The sequence below is a fragment of the Pseudochaenichthys georgianus genome, chromosome 5, assembly GCF_902827115.2.
Source record: "Pseudochaenichthys georgianus chromosome 5, fPseGeo1.2, whole genome shotgun sequence".
NCBI lineage: Eukaryota > Metazoa > Chordata > Actinopteri > Perciformes > Channichthyidae > Pseudochaenichthys > Pseudochaenichthys georgianus.
This window is the reverse complement of record NC_047507.1, coordinates 11,347,993-11,375,730: the sequence shown is the minus strand read 5'-3', so window position 1 is coordinate 11,375,730 and position 27,738 is coordinate 11,347,993. Positions and strand designations below refer to the sequence as shown.

Here is a 27,738-nt window from a genome sequence, read left to right as displayed (position 1 = left end):
TAATAGTTAACACAATTACATGTTGGTGTCTTTATTGCATAGAGGAAATGCTCTTTTGTTTTAAACCAATTCGTCTCAGCATGTGACCAAGACTCACTCTAAATGTCAACATGAGATTATATTTGATCAATTCTCAAAATAAGTGATATATTTTCATTTTTAATAATTTGCAACTTCTAAACCTAACAAATATTTTAGATTTTTAAATAGGCGCTGGCCACTGACAGGTACGGTAAACACTATTTGTCGCCTGTAGCATACGTTTATTGTAAACTTTATCGCACTAAAAGATTATGTAAATGTCTGGATATGCTAATTTACCAAAAGGGAAAATAATGGGAGAGAATTTCAATGGTTCCTGAGATTGTATTTCCATATTTGCATACGGGCCGCCTGAAGGGCAGATGATAATTTGAAGGGTTATGAAGAATTAGACCTGTGTGGTAGAGAGGGATAGTGCATTCAAAACAAAAGCTATGCAAAATCTGATTCAACACAGGATGTGGGCTTATTTTGGTTGGAGGCTTGCACAGAACCAACGGGATGTTGGCCTATGCTGACCCTCCCCTGTTGCCCATTAATCCCATTACTGTAAAGCATTGCCGTTTCCTAGAACTGTGTATTGTTTGTGTAAGTCTGTGATCATTTAGACTTTATTAGGAATATGAAGTGCGAGTACAATATACATTTAAATAACAGGGCTTCTAAACCTGGACTTTGACACTAAATGGACACAAAACGAGCTAATAATGTCAGTGGTATTTCGGTTTTACAGATTGCCCTTTTGCTTTAATAGGAGTAACAATGTAGGGGCCGTGGCGGCGAAGTCGATAGGGACTTGGTTTGGCAACTGGAAGGTCACCAGTTCAAGTCCCGGCCAAGACCAAGTGCTACCGAGATGTCCCTGAGCAAGGCACCGTTCCCTACACTGCTCCCTGGGTGCTGTTCAAAATGGCTGCCCACTGCTCCTAACACTAGGATGGGTCAAATGCAGAGAAACAATTTCCCCACGGGGATTAATAAAGTATATCAAATCATGTATTCTTTTCTGTAGTATGTCTGATAATTGTAGAATTACATGTTTGAAATGATTCATTTCATTCATTGAAATGTAATTTAATGATTATTTACTGGTACAGGATATACATCCCAAAGACGAGACTCTCTGAGGAACTAAACAGAGGGGAAAATTGAAATGTCATACTTTTTCATAAATGGACTTTATGATGCAAAACATCCTTTGTTGACCAGCATTTCTCCAATCTATTAGACCCCGTCTGTGACCTGATGTCTTTTTCAGTTTGGTCACTAATTTCAATTGACAGTAAAGCCTAAAAAATAAGCACTGAAAGGTTTCTGTGACTAGTTTTCTCTTTGAACGGTTTCTCATCACCTGTTCAGACCTAGTTAAATAAAAGATCCTTGACGCAGCTATCTCTCTCTGCATGTGATGAATTTGTATATTTAAGGTTATATAGAATTTGTTAAATATGTTGCTCTGATGTCCCATCTCTGCTTGTGTTCAATAACTACCAAATGTTTGTTCTTCTTTGACAGTTCTTCTTTTGGAATTGGGATCTTGTTATAGTGCAAAGGACAGCAGTCAGCATTTCCAGAAACTGCCGCGGGGCTCATCTGTATGGTGGAGCGGTGGTGTGTCACCTTGAAGAAGCTCAAAAGAAAAACGGAGCCTGGAGGAGTGCACATCAATCTCTCAAGTGAAAGGTACAGACAGACTTTCCTGCTGTTGTCGAATCTAAATATTCAGCAAAACTCAATGTGCATCCTGCCAAGGAACAGTCCCTTTCTACAGTTACAATCCACATTGATTTTCCCGCCTCACATTAAGGTATTGAAAAACCTGACGGGAATACAGTAAGTTTACTCCATCTGTGTAATCATAATCGAATGGATTCAAGCTTCTTCAAATAAGTATTAAAAACGTTGTTGATGCTCCGTCTCATTTCATAACAATAAACTATGGACATTATGGAACCAACTTGAGATCTAACATCTAAGTTGACCGACACTGCAGTCCAGGCCTTTACGATGGAATCTGAAGACGGCGTGACAGGACTGTCCACAGCTGCGTTGGTGGCCATCGCCTGCAACGCATTAGTTGCCGTCCTCCTACTTCTTCTCTGTCTGATCCTCTACCGAGCCTGCGGGGTCCCCTCCATCCCGGAGAGGCTGCCGGTGCTGGCTCTGATCGAGGGAGAAACCCAGCCGGGGAACGAGCACAAGTACCTGTTGACCTCCTGACTGCAGAGCGAAGAGTCAAATGTAGCAACAAGTGATCGTCTCGGTGCACACCTCCACTGGAGAGAGGCCTGAGGGAGCAACGGGACCTGTTAGTGGTTCTTATTCAAATTAGCTTCTGGTCTGAGTGGCTGTGGCTCACAAAAATGGCGAGGATGAATTATGGTGGAGTGAGGAGACTTCTTTCAACCATCACTTATTAGATCATTTAGCATGGAGGAATGGCGATGCGTTCAACACACAGTTCGACAAAAAATGCATGGCCATAAATATGGATGCTTGCTTAAAAAAGGCCAACATAATGAAATGTTCCTTACACAAAGAGTGAATAGCATGTTGTTTTAGGTTTCTAAATATATCCTCTTATTCTCGAAAAAAAACAAGCACCCCAGTATATTGCTGAGAGCATGGACTTGATCTTGTGTGTGTGTGTGTGTGTGTGTCATTGTCACTCATAAATAGTGCCCTGCTGAGGGTGTTACATAAGGACTGGAGAGGCTTAGATGAGATTTGTTTCCTCTTCAACACGGCCCTCACACTGACATCTGCTTGTGGCTGTACGTCATGGCCCACTCACTCTGGACTGAATCACAGGACGGACACTTAAAGGGCTCAATCATGTGGAATTCTACAGATGGCGAACAGAAGCTGTGCACGTTTTCCCACCACACGTTATCAACACTTAAGCATTTAATCACGATCACTGGAGATGCTACTTCAGACTCAACAAGGCATGTTGTAGAGTTAAAAAGATATTGTGTATGTTAAACTTTACCTTCAAGGCTATCAGCTAATACTAGAGTTACACACTGATGCTGCAATTATCTTTGGAATTTGGAAAGCTGGGAATAAAGCAAACCCGAGATGACTGCATTTTAGTAAAGTAGGTTGGAAAACAAAATTCAAGTTAGCTTAAATAGCAATACCAGATTATGACAATGCCTTACTCCAAATCTAAGACGATATCCAGTGTCGTATCACAATATTGATATATTATTGACATATTGCCAAAGCCTACTTTAAGAGGCGATCCAGGTGAAAGTTCTCACTACCATGCAACACAACAAAAGCAAGCAAGTAGTAAATATGTCTAATAAAGCTTCTGCTGTGTGTGTAGAGAAAGAAAATGTCCAACATTGCCAGTCATAGTGCCAACATTGCACCGTGACTGACAGCAACTTACACTGCGTTATTACAAAAACATCCATCACTGAAATATTTCAACAGGTACACTCTGGGAATACTTCTGTTGTTGCCATGACATTGTGACCTCTGATTCTAACTGCTGGACCAAATGTCCATTCAACCCAAATATGACAAAACAATCAACAAAACTTAAAATAAAACCAACAGTTATTTGCCCAAACCTGCATAATGCTTCTTGTTACCTCAGTAATCAGTAGTAGTAGTAGTCATCTGTTACGCATTGTCTGTAAAAATAAGGTGATGGAGCAGCCATCGAAGTAATGAATCACACTTAAGGGAGAGAGTGCTGCATGTGTTCGCAGGAAGATGTGAAGGGCAGAGGATTTCTCTGTAGCAGAGGGGGGGGGGGGGGAGAAAGACAGCACTGTGGCAGCATTTGATTCCAGTTGAGCTTCAGAGCACTGGGTGGTGCTTTACTGAAGGACAAGATCATTAGGACCGAGAGGAATGGAGGACAAGGCAAAATAAAGATAGAGACAGCCATGACTCAAAGCAAAGTTCTCTCCGTAGATGGGATATTCAAAGGCTTCAAGCTGGACCGCTGCCCAGGACGGCGTGTGCCATCCAAGATAGTCTGGATGTGTTCCATAAATGCTTAATCTATTACGCTGATTTATCTCTAACTCGCAGTAACTCACCCCCTTCACTTTTTAGCTTAATTAACTTGTACAATACATACTGAACGTGTTTAATACATCCTGCAGAAGAGGTCAGTCAATGCATTGGAATTCTACCGTTGCCTGTTTGATGTACTGCAGTATGAATACATGCATTATTACTGAATATGATGAATGTATTGACAGCTTAAGAGAGATGACATGAAAACCTTTTAATAAACTCAAACAAATCGATTTTTCTTGACATGCTGTTTCCTGTTGCACACACTGAGCAACTGAACCGTCTGTTTTATGAATGATAAAGAAAGATTGTACCATGTTGCCGTGTTAAACTGTGCTTTGCTCCGGTTCCCTCAGCAGACTGAGGAGCTTCTCCATCTTGGCTTCTTCCATTTCCGAATCCTTAGGCTGATCCTGACCCTTCTTGACCTGCACACACGCACACGCACACGCACACGCACGCACACACACACACACACACACACACACACACACACACACACACACACACACACACACACACACACACACACACACACACACACACACACACACACACACACACACACACACACACACACACACACACACACACACACACACACACACACACACACACACACACACACACACACACACACACACACACACACACACACACACACACACACACACACACACACAGAGATAAAGAGACATCAGAATTATATTATGCTTACCAAGCAATCACACACCAGCAGGCAGGCAGTTAAATACAACACAATCAGGCAGAAATGGAAATGGATATAAGGTCAATGGCAGCCGAGTGGTTATATTACTCCATTATATAATAATTTCTGTCCACCGCATTGTCAAATGTTCTTTTAAGACATGGTGCTACTGCCTAAAGGGCCCATCAAAGAGATGCTACATTGTGTGGTGCGTTGTGATTATTGGTGCATTACATGCTGCTGTGTGTAGAAAAGCACAGACACATTTAACGGGGGTCATTTACTTTGTTACAGGCTTTTTTGAAGTGGACTTAGTGTTCTTGATCTTAATCAGGAACTGTGCAAAAGAGGCAACACGCATTACAGCTTGTGCCACAGAATTACTACAGCTTACTGGATATACTGTACAAATGTAATGGATTTGTCGTAATGCCATGAACAAGAAGGTCGTATTTACGTGACTATAGCATTTGCAGAAGTAAGTTACTTATAATGAGCATGATTAGATATTATTGTTTATGTAAACACAGAAAGGAAATTCTAAGGTAAAGAAAAGTAGAGTGAGGTGCAGAAGCCGAAATCATTCCTAAACTGCATGAAAATAGGCTATAGCACTCAACAGAAAAGTGGATTCCCGTTTATGTAAACAGTGAATGCATTGGACCGCCCGCTCTCACAAAGACATCCAACAAACAGGTTTGAGAATGATAAAGGAAGCAGTCCACAGTTTATCATCCAACTGGCGGTTTCAATGCCCGGACAAATGGTCAGTCAGATATGACCTGCATTTATTATTGAGCCTACAAACTATTGATAGGTAGACTATATAAAGAATGACATCATCAAGATATGTAGATTTGTGTTTGATTGATTAGTAGGCTCAATTAAAAACAAGCCCTGCCTTGTAGAGTAGTGCTTTAAGCTAAATAATACAAAAGTGTAAGCCGTAAATCTTAACAAGGAATTTGCAAAGTGTACAAGCATGTACATAACCTTTCAAATTAGGCGTGCTGCTGCCGACATGAAATCAAGTGCTGTCACATGTGCACTTGTAGCATCGATGAGAGGGGCTGTGGCCTTCAAATACACTTCAAATTGTGCTTTGGGGGAATTATAACGGAAGGGAATTAAATGTGTCGGACTTCAACACATTTTTCCTGTCAGAGTCAGGTATCTAACGGCAAATTGAAACACTGGAGTACTGGGAAATAACTGCTCAGTTCAATGAAGAGCCCTCAGAGCATTTCTGAATATATTTTGGCAATGTACATCCTGTAGTTCTTTTCTGTTTTCTGACACAACGCTCAAAGAAATTCATTAAAACAACTTTTGCGGGGCACCACAGACACACGATGTCAAGCAGACTGGTTCGGTGAGTGTACGCAGGGAGGCATGTGGCGCAGTGGATAGTGCGTTGGTGTTCGGATCAGGGGGGCACAGGTTCAAACCCCACTGCAGTCAGCATGTCGTTGTGTCCCTGGGCAAGACACTTCACCCCAAATTGTTCCTCTGGGGATTGTCCACAGCATTGAGTATGTAAGTCGCTTTGGATAAAAGAGTCTAACAAGTAATGTAAGCAAGTGAAGAATGCCCTTCAAATAAGTGAGTACAACACAGTTGTATTGTTACAGTCTGGATTGCCAGGCCAATGTTCTGGGTATATTAATGGGCCACCATGCCAATTGTGCAAGTTTTAGTGGGCTGCTGTGCCAATTGTATAAGACGTAATACTCATAATATTTGCTGTGGGTGTTTGTGCCTGATGCTTATTTGCCACACTGAGTTCCAAAATGTTGTGAGCGCTGTCAGTGGTGCTGAACTGTGCAATTATTTCCCAATTGTACGCTTGAGGGCTACAGTCTGAGGTCGCTAATGAGGTAGCACTGGATGTGTTGCTGTGCTGCACTCATACAAACTGTGTTAATGTGAGTGGTTGAATGAGAACCGTTTATGCGTGTTGCAGCCAGGCCCGGTAATGCCACGCACACAGAATGTGTTGTGGGAATAAATGCACATTTCTCTAGACATTAGAATTTCGTTGACATGCACCCATGTGACCAACACAAAGAGAAGCCGGAGAGGCTGCAGAGATGACTCTAAATGGGCCCTGATTAAAGTGTTGTGACTCAGTGTGCTATTTGGTTCCCCCTGTGTTTAGTAGGACTGCCGTGATTACTCCGCAGCTCATTAACCATGGTCATGAGTGGCAACAGAGCCGTCCGTGACTCATTGATTGTGAGTGGCTCTACCTGGGTTTTTGTTTGACAGTATTGTTACAACTTGCTTTGAATACAAAATGTATTTGAGCTTTCTTTTCTCAAAGATTATCTTCTCCATTATCATCGTATTAATTGGCAGTTTCACAGTACGAGTGAAAGCGAATACAGAACACCGACAAAGGGGTGACTTGTGAGAAAGATCCATGGCCTTGCATGTCCCTTTGATATGCTCAGCCTCTGAACCCACTGTGTAACCACTGGCAAACATGTTGATTTCCACTCTCATTTGGACAGTTGATGTTCTGGCTCTCCTTCCACTGATCATTTCTAACAAGCTTATTCTATTACAAAGAACACTCAACTTCTCTTTGGCGTATTGCTAACTGGCCCAAAGGAGCGAGGGAGAGTAATGAGTTGAGGGGAGGGGGGGGGGGGGGGGGGGGGCTTCATTCTGTTGTTATTTGGTGAAATTAGCTCGAGGTCAGGACAGTGTCAAGAATGAATCATGTGATCTGCTTTCATTGATGTGGAACAAGTGGGCGGTGGTGGCGAAGTCCACAGGGACTTGGCTTGGCAACTAGAAGGTCAACAGATCAAGTCCAGGCAAGGTGCCCCTGAGCAAGGCACCGTTCCCTACACTGCTCTCTGGGCGCCGTTCATAATGGCAGCCCACTGCTCCTAACACTAGGACGGGTCAAGTGCAGAGAAACCATTTTGTTACATAGTACCTGTACTGTGTAATGACAATACAAGTGGCAGCCATCAACAATGCAAATGGGCAGATATAAATCAGTTCAGATAGTGTAATGATAAGGTGCTATACAAACCAAAATGTCACAACAAGAGTCGGGCTGGGCAATATATCGATATTATGTCGATATCTTTATATGTGACAAGATATTATTAAGTATTTTCCTAGGTTTCAAGGCTGCATTAAGGTACATTGTAATCTTATGAGTTCACCAGGCTGCTTTAGCGGTTCTATTATTTATCTTTACCTGCTTAGTCATTAAGTCCAGATTAGTGATGACCTGTTGATCATTTATTCAATTCTCATTGTGTAAATACTTTGCAAGATCATTAAGAGTCGAAAGTACAATATCGTCATGATGTTGATGTATTTAGTTAAAAATATTGTGATATATAATTGTCTTTGTATATCCTTTCCCTCGAGAGCAACACTCACAATGCAGAACACATTGCAGCAAAATATTTGGTGTCAAATAGACAAGCTCCATTTGTATGTGACAATAGAGCCTGAATACAAAGAAGGAGCAGAGAGCGGAAGGGGAGGGCAGTTATATACACTATTAGTTTATTCTTTGTCACTTCTAGACAGGCTCTGTATTTCAAAGGGGATCTTACCTTGGGTTTCTTGCGGAGGTTCGGGGAGAGTTTGAGGCTGCTGACGTAGCCTCGGTCATCGCCCACTATGATGATAGGATAGATGGGATTAAACTCGATGTGAGTCAGCTTGGTCTTCTTTTTGGCCACCACTGGCTGCTGGCAGATGGCCTCATATTTGTTGATGCTGAGATCAAAGATATGGACCTGGAAAAGATGAGTAATCAAAAGAGTGGATGTGTTGTTTATAAATACAGAACTGTGCTTTGGACAAGGCTTACCGTTAAACGCAAAAAAACAGTACGCATGATGTTCAGTAAACGACCAGTCAAAATCAAAGGATCCAATGTGTTTTTAAACGGAGCAGAAATAGAACTAGTCTCCCACTTCAAGTATCTTGGAGTCATATTAGACTCGAACTTGACTTTTAAGAAACATATTAAGAAAGTATCCAATACCGTTAAATTCAACTTGCAAAATGTTAAACAAATAAGACCTTTCTTAACTGTCAATGCTGCAAAGTCATACCTCCACTGTATGATTCTATCCCACATTGAATACTGATTTACAAACTGGTCGTTTGCTTGTGCCACAAACCTGAATAGAACAGCTGTGCAAGAGAGCTATCAAGGTGTTTGACAGAAAGCCATATTCATACCACCACTGTACCATCCTTGAAAATCACAATTTCTTGAGTTTTGACCATTTTAAGTCTTTTAAATGTATATGTTTTTTTAATAAATGTTTACATGGACTGCCCCCCCCCCTTAGGGGAATTCATCCACAGAAAACACACTGGACGCTGCACTAGGTCAGACACCAGAGGAGACTGAAGTCCACCGTAGACGGACCACTTTCGGACAAAGTTCATTGTGGAACAGCCTCCCAACTCAGATACGGGATTGTCCCACTTTGAACAGTTTTAAAGGTCAACTCGAAGAATGGTTGAGAAACAAACAAACAATGCAATCCCCGCTAAATGCACTTTAACACAGGGGTAACTCCTCTTGCACTTTATGTCGTAGCTGCTACATTGTACTGCCATGTGGTAAATGCTTGTATATGCTGCTCATGCTCTTTCTGCATATCATGTATTAATTTTTGCTATGTATATAAATGTCATGTTCTTAAATGTTGTATGTGAGGGACTACGGATGGAAATGAGCTAAAAGCTCAAATCCGGCATATTTACATTTTGAAGCATTAATTGTTAAAAGTGTTCATCAATGTGCATTGTCCCTCTTCAAATAAACGATTCAATGAAATGAAAATGAAACTGTGAAATTACATTTTAGGACATTGCTAACCAGCAGCACTGCATGGAGGTTTAAATCAAATCTTACAGACCACTATATTTAAGCTGGAGGTTGAACTGCTGAAGATTTTGCCAAGAAAGTGAAGGCTAAATCTGTTGACACAGACTGCCTTTTCATATGTTGTATTTGTGTTATCTTTGATGTAAGAAGGAGACTGCTGGAGCCTCTGCAGGGATGCAGCCTGACCATCTGGTGCAAGGAAGGGTGTTCCCTGTACTTCAATGAGTGTTCAATTCTGTCCCTTCGTGCGCATATGTGTGTCTGTGCTGGCAGCCCAAACACTAAATGATCCTCATCATCCTCACATCATTATCCAGAAAGATCCACATCACATGTATTCTTCTCTCACCTTTCATATGGACAATTTTCCGGCAACAACACAGCACATCCCACTCCTTTCACCAGAAAGATGAGTGTGCCCCGGCTGCGAGGGTTCACACTGAATATGTCCCAGCACCACACAAACCTTCGCTGTCATCACTCGCTACCAATCATCATTTTCTACCAGAGCATGACTTCCTGTAACCTCCACCACTTCAGCCATTATCTGCAGTGTTTCTGCTTTTTATATATTAGCACTAATGTAGCATTGGTACACCACAACTACAGGATGCATTTTACTGCTGAAATGACTATAATTGAAACACACTAAAGAAATGTAGTAATTGTATTCTTTAAATTGGAGCCTTTAATGTTTAATAAACACTTTAAAAAATGTATTTACTGTGCAATTTTGTATTGTATCAGTATACTGAGCAGCCCAGGCAGAACTGAGTACTACAAATATAATTATATTGTTATTGTGATATTCAAAAACATAATTGCATATTTTCCGTGCATTGTGCAGCCCTAATAATTTATCAAATTGATATTGCATTACATATTGTAACTTCATTTATTTTAACGTATTATATTTGATGAATTATTTAGGCAGATTTGATGACCTTAGGTTGATGTTTTTAAAGTTTCACATCCACAAAATCTAGTATGAACCGATTCAGGTATATTAACTGAATTATGAGGCAGTCCATGTTCAGGGGGTGCACAAAGGGAAGATATGGATTTCAGACTCATCACTAGGATAGGCCTGGGCCTTGCCAACCTGACACTTGATTTCCTCAACATTCAGCTCAGATGGAGAGGCAAGAACAGAGAGAACCAAGAGACATTTGATTTGTTTGCACTGCACAACTCAGTGTCATTCTTACACCTCAGCTTGCCAGGCACGTCATTATTCTTATGAACACACACACACACACACACACACACACAAACACACACACACACACACACACACACACACACACACACACACACACGCACGCACGCACGCACGCACGCACGCACGCACGCGCACACGTACATCATTGTGCTTCTGGCATTTTGTAATGTGGCAGAAGCAGGTCAGGTTTTCATCAACCAAAAATACACGTCAATGGGCGCACAGCTCATGAGTCACACAGGCTCTAACAGACACGTGTTAGCAAACGACAAATGAACTGAGAAAAAACCTGCAATCATTGGGAATAATTAGCCGATTATCACGAAGCACTGCTACGTGAGAATACTGAGAATATTCTTTAATTGTGCAATGCAGTTGTTTTTCTAAGATGTGATCCCCACCACATGATGAGTATCGCCTCGCCTTGGACTGAACAGTTATTTAGTGAATACAGATCAGATCTCAAAATGTGACATTACACTAAACACTAGTACAGCTAATGTCAACAGAAGTCTATTTTGCCAAAGCAAATCCTTGGCTGAAATGATAGTTCAGTGTTGAGTTTAGCACACTGACAAATAATAGACCAGTCACGACGACCTTGATCGACTCCAATTAAATATCCTTGTCCTTCCTGCTGCTTAGATAGAGTGGATATTGTGCGTGTAAAAATGTATGCCAACTGATGGGCTTTTAATGAGTTTTTTTAATAGCTGCTGAAAATTGCTTTTGATCCAGTTTCAGAGAATAACTCGCAACACAGGCCTGAGATTGAGTATGCTTTCTAGCAAAGTTATTTAATTAGATTTTCTTCTGCAGAGGATGTTTACAATAAAACAAACCACTGGTTATATTCTGGATGCATTGCCAGTTATGTACACTTGTTGACCATAAAGGGACAGTTCATTTGTGGTTATGAATTTGTCTTCAACTCTGACGTTTCCTCTATTGGTTGTGAAATCATTTCCATAAAAATGGGTACACTGCAGTATGAATTCTGCCTACGAGATTGAATTCAGGCATTTGGGAGTATGGAACACACACGCTATCACATAAGGTGTTTCTCACATTTCCCAGCTCTCATTTCATTTTTGTCACTCTCACTCCACGTCTCTTGGCACACTGGACAGGAAATGTGTCAGACACAACACTCTGGACTTTTATGGCCCGGTGCAGACTGGTGTGAGGACAAACAGAGGGGGACAGCTTGCAGCCATAGTAAGAAATGATGTGTAAATAAGCAACCCGGCATCCACTGCAATTACTCTTAGCTGGAATCAATAACCTCTTGGAGGGCAGGAAGCAGCTTTTGTCACAAGAAACTAGACACAATTTCCTGAGGCTTAGCCTTCTGAATAAGGACGGGTTTAGTCAGCTGGGGCTTTAACTATATTACAGGAATCATAATGAAGTGGGGGGCTGGTGGTGCAGCTGTGATTTCACGTGTTCCGTCAGGTGAGTGTCAAGCTCATGTTTTCTTAGGTACACAGCAGATGTGCGTGGTGATAATCATAGTCTTCAGACAGAGCATCCTATAGGCCCTCTCATAGGTCTGAGGCTGTGTGTACTGTCACCCTATATCACCTGGAGCCATGAAATATCTCAGATGTTATTATATTTTTGATTCATTGTATTGGTAAAGTTTATGAGTATTGTGTCTTCACTTCTTAACCTAGCTAAAGGAAAGAAACATTCAAGGTGCACTCTACCAAATCAGTTTTTTATAAATGAAAAACACTTGGAAGTCAAATCAGTAATGTGAGATTCTTGTACTTTATAATAACAAATCCAAGCACACATCGTGCTGATTTGGGGTATTCCAAAAACCCAGGCAAACACGTCTAAATGTTTAAGTTGCAGTGGTGGGCGGCATGATAGTTCAAACAGACACTTACTGTTGCGTCTGTTGTGACAGCGGCGAAAACAGTGGAGGAGTATGGAGACCAGGCGACATCACCAACGGCTGCATTCAGATCAAAGGTGAACATGGGAGTGCTGAAAACACACAGAGGTCGCCGGTCAGGCAGGAAGTCTCACTTCTCATTATATCGCATTAAAAGCGAAGCAAAAAGTTTGAATTTTAATAGGTATCAACTTTGGAAACACAGAAGGTCAGACTAGAGTGTGTACATTAACGCTACTGGCACTAGTTGTCAGTCGGTAAATGGTGTTTGATATACGGGTGACTGCAGATGAAGCAGAGCTCAAGAGGCTCTATTGAGTCTACTGTGAGCAAGTCAACATGTAGCAATGTTGAAATATGTTATAAGGAGTTCAAAATGGTGCTTTAACATTGTGTATGAATGAGATTAAATGTTGGGGGTCAAAGACATTCTTCTTCTTTGTCTCTTAACTTTCACTCATTCGTCTGGTCTCCATGGTCCTGGCAATGCAGTGCAACCGGTGTCCCGAATGTGTATTTATAGTGTGTTTTCTTAGTGCCACGCAGTCGTCAAAGAACGTTTTTGAAAGATTTACAATACAGTGATTTCCAGCGCATCGCACTTCAGCTTCAACCAGCGTCCTCTCAATGCCCCCTAAGCAAATGGATGTGCGAGGACTCAGTTATAGCAGTTTTCAGCTTCAATGTTTCATTTACTGTTTCCTTGTAGCTCCATTACGCATTTATTTGAGGAGCATTGAAAACTGCTGTCCTTGAGGTTTATACAGAATACTTGTTTTACATAACACATTATACTCTCAAATATTCACACAGGTAGAAAGTATTTGGAAAACAGGTGGAGTATTTTCTGTGCAAAACTGAACCTACAATCAGCAACACTTATCACTCTTTCCATTATTTGCCCACAGGCGCGCTCCATTATTGATTTTGCAAGTGCAAGATGAGCCTCAGATGACAGAGAAACTGTGCTCCATGCAAATATGTCTGTTTGATAAACAACATGCACTCTGGTAGGTGTAAAATATGTCTGAGATCAGGTGCAATGAGGTGATTCATCTCATCAAGTGAGGGTTTTACAGCAGAATTACTGCACATACTGGAAATCCAATTCATAAGTTATGTCCAAGTTTGACTCCAGGCCGAAGTGAAATGATCAAGCTCCCCTTTTGTGTCATTAAGAGACTCAATGCTTCTATTACTACTTCAGGTTTTTAAGGACTGGCTGATGCCATGTGACAGCTTTCCAGTATAAGTTGTTAGCCTCAGCCGTCAAACATCGGTAGCCGTCTCAGACTACAGTTTTGAAGATATTTCTGAACCTGCGTGGCAGTTTGTGGAAAGTTGCTGTCCAGTCAGACTCTTTCCTGGACACAATATGTCCTCTATCTATGGGCTGTAAAGGATCCTTCTTGAAAACACTGTCTCTCATAAGGGGAGGATGATTACTATCATTACTCAGTCAAGCTGCCTTTGCTGACAAGAAGTGGGAGGCAAGTGGGTTAGTCAAATGAGGAAAGATAATTAAGCTGGGTCCATGAGGATAAGAAGGTAATAAAGAATAACAAAGTGTAATATTGTAGAATGATTACAGGAATGTTAATGATCTCAGCCTGGATCGTACATAGGCATTTTATAATAATAATAATGGATTACATTTTTAATTAGAGCGCTTTTTCAGGTGCTCAAAGCGCTTTACAATTACATATTACACATGTAAATGTCAATACTGTGGACATTACCCACAGCAAAAGCGGGTAGAGTGTCTTGCCCAAGGACACAACGGCCTCACGCAGTGGCGGCGGAGGCGGGTTTCGAACTGGAGTTCACCAACGCCCCTTGATATGATGATCAACGCTAACCACTGCGCCAAAACCGCCCCATTTTTAACCCAGAACATAAGAAATCTAATGTCGGAAAACTACTCTAATGGAAGTGCCGTTTCATGATGAAAACTGAAAGCTCGATCACACAAACACAAAATGGAATTGAGTTTACGAGTTGTCTTACTTGATGGTATGTTCCCAGATTTTGACGGTCCAGTCTGAACTGCAGGAGATGAAAACCTTGGGGTGGAAGTGGTTCCACTTCACTGCATCCACTGCCATGCTGTGGGCGTTATAGGTCTCCAGGAACTGGCTTGAGTACGTCTTGGAGCACTAGGGAATACAGGAAAAGTCTGGATTTGGACTAAAGTTGATGTTATAAACACATTTTTCTTTCTTAATATTTGACTGTTTACATTACATTTGAATTTGGCTGATGCTTTTATCCAAAGCGACTTACAATAAGTGCCTTAACCATAGAGATTCAAACTTGGAATTGGAATGTTGTGCTTATTTGTTATAAATCAAAACATTATACAGGTATTCAGCAACTGGTTGTATATTTAATAAGCTCTTAACTCACACGCCAAGTCTAAAATTACATTTATTTTTCTGGTAACACTGTTCCTGCTCAGCTTAATGAAATATTGACTGTATCCAAAATGTTTTGGTGTTTATATTATAATGTATTTTATTAAATGTTTTGCAAAGATCTGAGAAAAATTGGGGTCCACATCACTCTGACTTAACAGGGGTCCCTGCAGTGCCACATAAAACATTATACAACTATGTTAACAAGCAATGATAAGGACATGAGTTTAACATTTGTGAATGAAGGAAACACTTCAATCATCTTTTTTCTTAAGAATGTTTTATGTATCTGGACACATGACATTTTCCCACTGACAGCTAATGGAAAAAGTATTTTGGATAAATTGTTTATTGTTGTTCAATGTTAAATAACCCTGTACATGTTCCCAGTTTCTTTCCTGTTGACATATATATGAATGGGACAAGTAACCGGTTGGACAGCTTGTGGGCCCAGCTGGGGCCCTTTAAGCACTGACAGTTTGATTGTTGACCTGCAGGGAGGTGAAATATTCTTTATCTGTCCTCTCCTGGGGTTTCTAATCATTTATGATTACTTTATTCAAGATTGTGTGATGGTTTGACGATTCATCCTATCAGTGATGCAATAACAAATCTTTTCCTAACAAGATGTATTGGAGAAGTTCCAGTATATTTTTAGAGACTTTTAAAGAGGATATTTGAGAATATTTTGATGTTTATCAGGTTATTATCACAATGATTTTAGCCAGGATAATTACGACATGTATTTTCACATCATCCCATGTTGAGTAAGATACATCCATCGTAGGAAGTAAATCAGTCTCCTTCATCACTTGTGACCTCTACTTAATCAATTTCTGCAAGGCACCAAGCCAACAACATCAGCAATTAAACTGCTGTTAAGTGTCTGATAAAAACAATGAGTAAGATAATCGGTTCTCATTGCATTTCAGAGTTTCTAAGCCAGACAATTTAAGGATAATTATTGTCTGAAATTAGAAAAAAGTGGTTTTACTGACAACACAAGACTATTGTCTACTAGATATTTGTAATGGTGCAACACATTGGTGCTTTTATATGAAGTACAATGTCATCCATTGCAATGATAGCTCTTTTATATGATGTGATATTGCAGGTCTTTCATCTCGAACAGCGACCCTAAATCTTCTTATCTCTCAACCAAACATTTTCCCTTGTAATGATGTGTGATGGACTTAAAAGACTCGGACCGTTTTAAAACATCAGCCACCTTCAATAATGTGTGTGTTAGTCAGTGGGCAGTTTTAACAATGTTGTGATATTAAGTCAACAAAATGAGGGCACGGTAACCACACACCAATGAGGCTTTTATGAGTCTTTCTGTATACGGTAACAAAAACATGAGAAAAAAAGCAGAGAGGAGGTGGGAGACCAGCCAAAAACGACCAGCTGTCTGATGTGGACAGAGCAGGGCTCATTAAACGCTTAATGCCAAGCCTCAGGGGCTCCCAACGCCACGCATACAGTAAGTGCACGTGCACATACACACTACTGCACACATACACCAACTGTTAATGGAAACCTTCTCTGAAGTGCTAGCCCAGCAAGATAAGTGCAACACAAACAAAATGAGCTCCGTTTTTCAGAGCAGATACTGGGAGACTGTGAAAGGGCCCGAGATGATCCTTATGTCCTTTAGGGAGGGTAAAGAAGAAAGAAAACACATCCAAGGGAAGAGGCTTCGTTGTACAAACTCAGCAGAATTCCTGTGATGAAGTTTTGATGAAACTTGTCCTAAGCAACTAACTTTTTAAAAGTTGTTTGTATGTGTGGTCACTACAGTGTGACCATAAGATTTTACTGTTTTTTTTATCATGGATTCTAATGTCATTGTGCTGAATAAGATGGCAAAGAGTTAGAAGATATGCCTCATACCAGTAGGGTTTTTAGATAGCTGCTATGTATAAGTATTTAGATGGCAGAGAGCAGACCTTTGCTTGGTGAGAGGAGAATTTGAAAGATTCTTAGGGTACATTAGAAGGTACATTATACATACTTAAAGTACATTAGGTCAGGGATAGTGTTGTCTCCTGTCTGGAGTTTTTTAAGAACCCTGTTTACTAGTCAACTTCTCACCCTTGAATTGACCCTCAGGGTACGATATTGCTGGTGGGGTTAGAGCTGGTAAGATTGGAGGCAGTGGATGAAATAGTGGTCGTGGACATGAGGTGATGCCCTTGTGAGTCTTTGGGAAACTTCTGATGACCGAGGTGAGATCAGCAGGCGAGTCCCCATGTCAGCCAATACTTGCTGAGGTGGTCCACAGGAGCCTCAAAGACAGTAGGAGAGGCGTCACAATACCTTAAGCTGGGCCTAACAATAAGTCAACTTACTTTTTACCATCAAGTCCTCCAGACTTTTGGCATATTTGACTTTGCATTACAAATTCCAGACTTGTTTGTCCTCCTTGCCTAGCTCCTTTGTCAGCGGTCATTCAAATGCACTGTGGGTAGCTCCACTGTTGTGATGAATATTAATAAAATTGCATCAAGTGTTGCGGCGGCTTATTGTTTATTTGGTTCTGTTTTAAAGCTGACGAAGCTTCTTTTTTCATCCAGTAGAAAATAAATCAGTATTACTGTATAATCAACAGTTTCAGGTGGATTTCATCTTTAATACCCTGTTCAAGTAGTGCATTATTACCATGCTACATGGATTAGGAGCACATAGAATTCACACAACTGTCATAGAACAGGATTATCTAAAGCAAGTTTCAAGTCACTGCTGAAATGATCTGATATCCATAGCAACCTGTGTGTTTAAAAAAAAATCTATCTAGAAATCAATATAATAATGAAAATGATAAAAAAAAAGTAAGAATGAGCCTTTTAAAGTATGTAATAAAGTAAATATTGCAGTACCCCATGTTGTTGTAAAAACGATGTTGCCCTTTTACAGGCTAATGTTTTTGTTACACACATGCAGGGCCATCCCTCCCTACAGGCCGATCATGCAGACTGCGTGGGGCCTCACCTCGCGGAGGGAGCCTCAACTGAGCCGAAAATGCGGCGCACCTATGCGGCGCAATTAGTGTGGCGCGGCACGGTTCCGTTCGTTTTCCACTAGCTCCCCCCCTCCCCCCCGTTGACGCTCGCGAAACAGAGGGCCTCATCATATAGTTTTGCGTGGGGCCTCATGTTGGCCAGGGACGTCCCTGCACACATGTACTGTATATGTGTATGTTGTCATGCCTACAGGTTATGACTGGCATGTCATTTATAATGTATTATAAGATTGTTCTGTATTGTCAGTACTGCGGTCAATGTGAAGCGTCTTTATATCAGGAGTCATGTTGTGATTCTCTCTCTCCCCCTGGATATTAGACTGTCTAAATGAGTCACATCAACAACTGCCTAATCTTATTTTGGAAGTGGCTCATGTAATCCAGCAAAAACCAGCTAACTGGAATCGTAGATACATACCTTGTGTATTTTTCCCTCCTCTGTGCCAACAAGGAAGAGATAGTCGATCTGCTTATGGAAGTCAAACGAGGTACCACAGGCTGTGGACAAGAGGCGTCAGCACTTCAATTAGACACACACTGTTACAGACACCAGTATGAAAGACTGAGTCAAATCTGATCTGATATCAGGTATAATTTAACGTGTAGTACTTTTAGTAGTCAAATAAATTGTATTATAAATGTGATGTTCTTAGATCCATGCACAAGATGACATGCTGAGTAACGGAGACCTTACCGATGCCAGGCTGCTGTTCTGGGCCCTCGGAGACAGCAGCATTCAGTGACAGCCTGATAATATCTGTAAAGACCAGCTCATTCTGCAAGAATACAAACATACTGTGATGAAGTAATATGTATGGATTCATATATTGGAGGCAAAATAATATTACAATTATGCACACATGCAAATACAAAAATAATAAATTGCAAATGTGAACAAACACACAGGAACACATATAAAGAGTGCATCTAAAAAGTTTCATTATATTGGCATTTTGGTGAGACAACATGGAATAAGATAAATGGACCCTTAAAGGTCCCATGTCATGGCCATTTCTACTGATCATAATTCCATTGTTGAGGTCTACTAGAATAGATTTACATCGTTCAATTTTCCAAACTCACATTGGTTTCTCATACAGCATCTCTGTATAGTATGTGTATTCACTCTGTCCTACACGCCTTGTTGGAGCTCCTGACCTCCCCTCCCGATGAGCCCACTGTGCTCTGATTGGTCAGCTCACCCACTCTGTTCTGATGAGTCCACCACCGTTACAGCTGAACATCAGTGATTATGTGTTACAATGGCGTTTGTTAGCAACCAGGAAATGACACCAGCAATGACAAACAGATGAGAATGCTGCGTGGGGGGTGCCGTGTTGGCGGGACGTCCCAGCTAGCGGGGAACGTTCTCACAACTTTGGCTAACGTTACCTATTGGTTCTAATAAGGTTTTAAAGAAACGTTTTAATCTGATGTTCAAAGAACCTTTTTAGGATGTTTATTTTTTCAAATAATGTTCCTATAAGGTTTAAGGTTAACTAAGGCATAACGTTTTAACTGCAACATTCAGAGGATGTTTTGAGGATGTTATTGAGGCCTGAGATGACAGAAAGTTTATTTATAAAACGTTCCTTTAATGTGATATGTTAACAAAGGTGGAACGTTTTCCTTGCAACATTCTAAGGATGTGTTTTGGACGTTGTTGGGTAACACATTAAAGATGTTCTTTATAAAACGTTCCCTCAATGTTACATGATAACAAATGAAGGACATTTTCAATGCAACATTCTGAAAATGTTTTCAAGATGTTATTGAGGCCTGAGATGACAGAAGGATTTTATAAAATGTTCCTTTAATGTTACATGATAACAAATGAAGAAAATTCTCCAAGCAACATTCTGCAAATGTTTTCAGGATGTTATGACGCTTGAGATGACAGAAAGTGTTTTATAAAATGTTCCTTTAATGTGATGTGTTAACAAAGGTGGAACGTTTTGCCTGCAACATTCTAAGGATGTGTTTTGGACGTTGTTGGGTAACACATTAAAGATGTTCTTTATAAAACGGTCTCTCAATGTTACATGATAACCAAAGAAGAACATTTTGAAAGCAACATTTGGATAATGTTTTCAGGAAGGCAAGGCAAGTTTATTTATATAGCACTTTTCAACGCAAGGCAATTCAAAGTGCTTTACAAAAAATGAAAGACATTAAGCATTAAAAAAGAAAAGCTAATAAAATAAACATTAAAAGGAAAAATACATGGATAAAAGTTACAGTGCAGTCTAAAATATGAATAGTTCAATTAAACATTAAAAGAAAAAGTACATGGATAAAAGTTACAGTGCAGTTTAAGATGTGAATAGTTCAATTAAAGCAGCGACAAAAAGAAAAGTCTTCAGCCTGGATTTAAAAGTAGTAAGAGTTGCAGCGGACCTGCAGGTTTCTGGGAGTTTGTTCCAGATATTTGGAGCATAATAACTGAACGCTGCTTTACCATGTTTAGTTCTGACTCTGGGGACAGAAAGCTGACCAGTCCCTGAAGACCTGAGAGATCTGGATGGTTCATCATTTAGCAGGAGGTCAGTAATGTATTTTGGGCCTAAACCATTCAGTGCTTTATAAACCAGCAGCAATATTTTGAAATCTATTCTTTGACACACAGGAAGCCAGTGTAAAGACTTCAGAACTGGAGTGATGTGATCCACTTTCTTAGTGTTAGTGAGGACTCCAGCAGCGGCGTTCTGAATCAGCTGCAGCTTTCTAATAGATTTTTTAGTGAGACCTGTGAAGACACCATTGCAGTAGTCGAGTCTACTGAAGATAAGGCATGGACAAGTTTTTCCAAATCCTGCTGTGACATTAGTCTTTAATCCTAGATATATTCTTTAGGTGATAGTAGGCTGATTTAGTAACTGTTTTAATGTGACTGTTGAAACTCAGGTCAGAGTCCATGACTACACCTAGATTTCTGGCTTTATCTGTTGGTTTGAACATTGCAGACTGAAGCTCAGCGCTAACTTTTAAACGTTCTGCCTTGGCTCCAAAAACCATTACCTCAGTTTTATCTTTGTTTAATTGGAGAAAGTTCTGACACATCCAGTCATTGATTTGTTCAATGCACTTACTCAGTGTTTGAATTGGAGCATAGTCTCCAGGTGAAATTGTTACGTAAATTTGTGTGTCATCTGCATAGCTATGGTAACTTATTTTGTTGTTCTTCATTATCTGAGCCAGTGGTAGCATGTAGATGTTAAAGAGAAGAGGCCCCAAGATGGAGCCTTGAGGAACCCCACATGTCATATTTGTCAACTCAGATGTGTATTTACCTATAGAAACAAAGTTGTTTCTATCCTTTAAGTAGGATTCAAACCAATTTAGAACTGTTTCCGAAAGGTTATTATTTTCTTATAAAATGTTCCTGTGATGCGAAATATTAACAGGGTCATGGTCAACGTCAGATTTATTTGTAGTGCGCTTTAAAAACAAACTTGCTGCATTGTTTGAAAAGGATGTTTAAAAGAAATCTGATGTCATCACATTTCGTTTTTTAGAAAAAAACAAGCACGTAATTCATGATATGCAACGTTGCGTAGGCATGCCTGAGTTCCCAGCTAGACATTGTTGATTCTAAAAACATTCTGAGAATGTTACCATTCATTGTTCTAGGAATGTTCATCGAGAAGTTTTATTCTGGTTCCTAGAATGTACTTCTGAAAGGTAGGATAACGTTCTCTAAAAACATTCTTAAAATGTTTGGTGATAACATTGTTCGAACATTATACCCCAAGTGTTTTGTTGTTTATGCACACATCTCTATATCTCTGGTCATATGGATCGAATAACCACTTAGAAAACCAAAGACAGACATATAGAAGAATGGACCGACTATCACTGCCCGTCCCTGAAACCCCTGTTAGTGGGTTTTCAGATGGGATTTTGGACTTCGGGAAAAAAAGGGAAAAAGAGAAATCTCCAACGAGGCGTTCTGGGGCAGCATAGACAAGTTCGTTTCTGTGTTAAAGTTTACTCACTACAGGGTGTACTTTGAGGGTTTGTGACTTTGCGGACCGTTTACATGCAGAAAAAGCTACATAACACACAAGGGGACGGGCAATAACCGGAAAAGCATGATATGGGACCTTTAATACTATCACATAATAGAACATTTTATAGTGAGAATATATATGAATAAATACAAGGTTGTGGCTAACCTTGACTAGAGTCCAGGACACAACTCGTCCATCAGATGACACTGAACAGAAATTGTGGTTATTGTCCATGTCATCGCTCTGCCAGCGCACCTGAATGAAAAAACAAATAAATACATCACTGAAAACAAAAACAATTGTTGGTTTTAGTGTAAGTGAAAGAGGTTCATGTGGATAAGAAAATAATATTTGAGTAAGAATTTACATTTTACATTCACATTTATGAGACATTCGATTTATTTGCCATCATATGAAATTCTCTGTTAGTGTTATGACGTTAGTGATATTTATTTAAATTCCTCTACAAACTAACTGGTCAGGAATAGGTTTTAAAAACGTCCACGTAGATGCACAAATGGAGACAAAGTTAATAGAGCAAGGGTGGAAGTCCTGGTAATAAATATATACAAACTGAATTCCTATTGCCTCTCCCTTGTCCCCATCCTCTCTACCTGCCATACGGGGTCCTGTGTGCTTGCCAGTCTTTGCAGTACTCTTATACATAGGCTCCGATCCATCCTCCTTGTTGTTGTAGACAGCCACACAGCCGTCATAGAAGCCAACGGCCACCAGGTAGGAATGCTGCTCATGGATGTCGAGGCACAGGACAGCCAGAAGAGGGTGGGATAGATGAACTCTGGGTAGGCAGAGTTCTTCAAGGAGTAGTAGACTAGCATGCCACGCCCCTGCTTACTGAAGGTCGTCTGGGTCGGCAGAGGAAAAGAGGAGAAGGGACCGGAGGAAAGACCAGGTCAAACACCAAATATGCATGATAAAATGGAGGCAATTCAATTCAGGTCAAATGAGAATTAGTCTCAGAAATGTTAACATTACTTGCTCACTCATCAATTCTTATTTTTATCATGCGTACTTACACGATCCCATTCCCACAGCAAAAGGTCCTGATATTTCTTATTCCTGTTGAAGAAAGGATCATCCATCAGTCATCTAACACTAGATAGTGGGGGCAGTTGCAGCTACTCATTCCACCCCAAACAATTATAAACATCATTCACATGAACATTAGCAGCAGAGGTGATGAGCAAACCTACCAGCAGAGGGCAGTGACAGACAGTCTCTTAGCTTTGTCATATTGAAACTTCCACAGAGGGAGAAGGGTGCCCTCCTGGTCCCTGAACTCATCAGAAGCGTCCTCAAAGTATTTGAAATCTGAAAGGGCATGAAAAGAGGGCAGGAAGAAAGAAAAGGAGATAACAGAATCTGCAGCAAGCTGAATATCAAGTGGGATGCTGGTGTATTATTCTGTCGCTTGTAAGTTTATTAGAACATACCTTGAGCTATGTCATCAAAAGTGTTCTGATTGACCATTCGTTTCAAAGATCTTGGATCCTTTCCCACTTGGTGATGTCATCAGTCTATAACAGAAACACTGCAAATAAATACTTTACCTTAATAAATAATCATAGACTTATATGAAATGATGAATATGATGGTTCAGAGTCCTGGTTAGTCATAGCTTTGAGGTTTAGACCCTATGATTTGTTAAACATTAACAATGTATTTTAAGGCAATTTATGTATGATTTGCATGGGCAAACACATTAACCCTAGTGCTTCAGTTGAAAAGAGTTGTTTAATGTCCTTTGAATATTATTTGACACTATATTTTATACTGAATTAAAACCTTTAAACAACTTCAACCCAGCATGGTCTCAATGCCACATATTCAATAATGTTCAGACTGCTAACTCTTTACAAGCACATTTAATTATATTAAGTTACTTATGCTTTTTTTGAAAGAAAACAAACAAACAGAATGAATTTCTATATATAAAATGTAAGAAGGATTCTTTTTTGTCAAATTCCTGTACATGTCAAAGATTACAAACAACATTGGTATCGATTCTTGATGATTTTTTTTGTTCACGAAACCCAGAACATAGCATGTTTTTGCATATGGCTCAATCTGGCAAATAGTAACGGTTTTATTCAGATGTACCGAAGCTAAGATGCAAATATAAGACACAGATTTAGCTTAGGCAGGATGTTTGGTAAGCACAATGTACCTGAGTCTCCATCAGCAGCGTCTTCTTTTTGCCTTTGTCATTATCTTTCTTTGATGCTACAGCCTTCTGCTTCTCTTTATTGGTTTCTTGTTTCTGCAGCTCCTCCACATACGCATCATAGATGTCCCACTGCAAGAGAATAGAGTTATTGCAGTCATCCCATGTGAGCAGATATACAGTATTCACAGATGCTCTAGAGCAGGGGTGTCAAACTCAAGGCCCGGGGGCCAAATCCGGCCCGCGACTTCATTTTATGTGGCCCCGCAAGAGCTTGCAAAGATTATAATACGTTTATTATACGGTTACATGCCACTTTAACAGAAGCAGGTTGCCCATAAACTACATGTCCCACAATGCATCTCGTTTGGAGGACATGCCACTGAAGACACTTGCAATTATTTGCCCTGGACTTCTGCTTTCAGACGTAGTTAATAAGGAAGTTATTACCCTATCCAATAATAATCCAATTCAGAGGCAATAATGTATATATAATACATTATTTATATATATTATACATTTATATATGTATATTTATATAGTTACAACCGGCCCCTTGAGTGCAACCAAGGGGCCGCGATGAAATTGAGTTTGACACCCCTGCTCTAGAGTATGAGAACTGGGCTCAACAGCTATATTACTAAAAGTGAAGAGATCCAGTACCTGAGTAGCTGTGGCGGTGAAGGTGCCGCGTGGAGGAGGATCAGTCTGGCATGCTTCTTTCCTAAGGAACATGTCAATGACTCCACGGAAACTCTTGAGGCAGTCGGTTATGACTATTTTGTAGTGCACACATCAATATTAGTTTTTGGTTACATTCCAATATTGTAAATAAGCTTTTTTTTAATGTAAGACATCTTAACTATTATACTTAATATGTGTTTTGAGATAAGGCATTAGATGCTCCTCTCTACTCCTTCCTACCCGCAGTGGGTTGTTGAGGGTCTGGGAGGCCCTCTCACTGAAGTTGAACTGGTTAGTAACTTTTGGCTCCTTCCTGTCGGTTTTAGAGGCGACACTGTCTGGTCTGTCCTCTTCTCCTGATTCCTCCACTTCCTGTCCATCCTCTACGGGTGTATCCTGTGGAAATAAACAGGAGAGAGTGTTGAAGCTGAAGTTATACCGTTCACTTAATGGCCTTGCATCAAAATGTAGTTAAAAAGACCATGTCATACATTGTTTAAAACTGAATATACTGTCCAACAAAACCAACTACTAAGATTTTATCTCAACACATTTTGTTACCGATGTTTCTGGTTCCTCCTCATCAGGTTCCACTCCAGTATCGACTGTTGCAGTTTCTGGACACATTGAAAATATGAAATCATAACTTCACTGTGTGGAAATTGAACACATCACTTGTTCTGTGTTAACCCTAAGCACGTCTTCATTTCTCCGGCACATGTTGAAAGTGACACCTTGTGGCACCTATAATGCACTACAACAGAGAGGAAAACAACTAAACGAGCTATACAATCACTCTGAAGCAATGTGGGCAGGTGTTGTGGAAGATAATCATTTACAAGCCTTGAATATCTAAAACAAAAGTGTTACTGTGATCTGTAAACATGGAAGAGTATTGCAGCATGTTTCAGTAACTACCCTCAGGGAGACCCTCCTTGGCCCTCAGTCTACGAGCCTCATCAGAGTCTTCATGCAAAAGGCTGCCCTCCAAAACAAAGTGAACAGCCATCTGATCCACAGCACTGGTAGGCTTGTAGGAACGTTCCTGGGAGGCACAATATTACATGTTACGAATACTAAGCAGAGACACCTGTTTTATTTTACTTAAACATTATCAAACACCTTTGAAACAAAACAACCCAGGGACATTGGTTTGGACAGCCATCTTTTAAATGTGAATAGCTCAGAGGGGAGCAATAATGTCTGCATTTCTCAGAAATGAATATGAGGTGGCTTCTGAATAGCAGTGTTGCATCTATAGTGAGTGATGTAAAGTAATAAGCCTGTATAACTTTATTACCTTAAAGCTGTAGCGCACAATATTTTGGGGGGCATGTGGGTTGTTTGCAGTCAGGATCCTTGTGATTTCCTCTTTCAGCTCCTAAAGATATCATTATCGATAAAGGAGAGAATATAATGCATAAGTTACACACAACGGACTTATTTCCGGAAAGGTTTTAACTGCAAATATAAGAACCAAAAAAAGGATGTTGTAAACAACTGAATTAAGCAATAGGCAATTCCCTCAACACAGCCAATATGGCTTTTCCTAAAGTTGAGCAATGGAGATCTCTTACAGCCTCAGAGAGCTCCAGTTGATCGGGGGGCTTAATAAGAGCTTTCCCTTGGGCCCACTCGTCCCATCCTTCGCCCAGATCCTCGTCCTCATCCTGTAATGTGACATGCAAAATAGATTTAAGTCTTGGTTCATTAAAAATTGCTTTAGGTTGCAATAGCACATGTATTCCCACTGCAGCAAAAATGCCTAATTCAGAACGGTCACTTTCTGGAGGTTGCTCAGTATGAAATGCACCAACCTTTTTCTTGCTTGCTGGTTTGGTTGACTTAGCAACAGGTAAAAGTACCTTCTGAACCGTTGACCCCTGTGTGAAAACATTAAAAACCAGCAAACTTAACAAATGGTTAGTTGTGACATTAGAACAATTGAAAACACGTTAGGTAAACAACAAGTTCCTGTAACTGTACTTTGTATACTTTATTTTAGTTGCTGTTACGTAGCATCACGTCGCCAAGTTAGCTAGCGTTAATATAAGTTATCTAGCGTTACTAACTAGCTAGCTAAACAAAGTTTGCACTTACCTTTCTCATTGATGCGGCAACGTTATTTGGTATTTAAAAAAATAAACCAGTTTACTGACTTGACAAACGATTCAGCTGTTAAGCTTTGACAAAACACAGCACTACTACACAAAGTAAAAAATAATCTTCTAAATAGGTAACGTCTGTTAGCTAAAAGAAACAGAACACTCGCTCCTCCACAGCTACCTGCTGCTGTATGCATGTTTCCAAGGCAACCTGCCGCCCCTGTCAGTCATTACAGAGGGCTAATAAAGACAAGAAAACTCCATCCGTATTTTCAGTTGTTATCAGTGGTGGAATGTAAGGAAGTACATTTACTCAAGTACCGTACTTAATGTAGCCTACTTAAGTAAAACATCGATGTACTTGTACTTTACTTGAGTATTTACTATTTACACATTATGCTACTTCCAAATTCACTCCACTACATTTTGGAGGCAAATGTTCTACTTTTTACTCCACTACATTTTTTTAAAACAGATGTAATCACTTACTACTTTAAGGTTTAAGATTATTAATATAAATTA

General features: G+C 40.2%; 1 protein-coding gene across 1 annotated transcript; it reads right to left on the bottom strand.

Annotated features, from left to right (window-relative positions):
* Positions 1-4,279: 4,279 nt before the first annotated feature.
* Positions 4,280-27,408, bottom strand: LOC117446120 (dynein intermediate chain 2, ciliary-like). Its single transcript, XM_071203263.1, is given in 23 exon segments — positions 4,280-4,511; positions 8,377-8,562; positions 12,789-12,888; positions 14,804-14,952; positions 18,651-18,730; positions 18,927-19,008; positions 22,408-22,497; positions 22,857-22,868; positions 22,870-23,022; positions 23,025-23,108; positions 23,280-23,322; positions 23,457-23,574; positions 23,697-23,762; positions 23,765-23,780; positions 24,431-24,559; positions 25,091-25,183; positions 25,352-25,507; positions 25,673-25,728; positions 26,030-26,156; positions 26,412-26,492; positions 26,689-26,781; positions 26,929-26,994; positions 27,212-27,408. Coding segments are annotated over 23 exon segments (2,091 nt in total). The 5' UTR covers positions 27,221-27,408; the 3' UTR covers positions 4,280-4,409.
* Between the last annotated feature and the right edge of the window lie 330 nt (positions 27,409-27,738).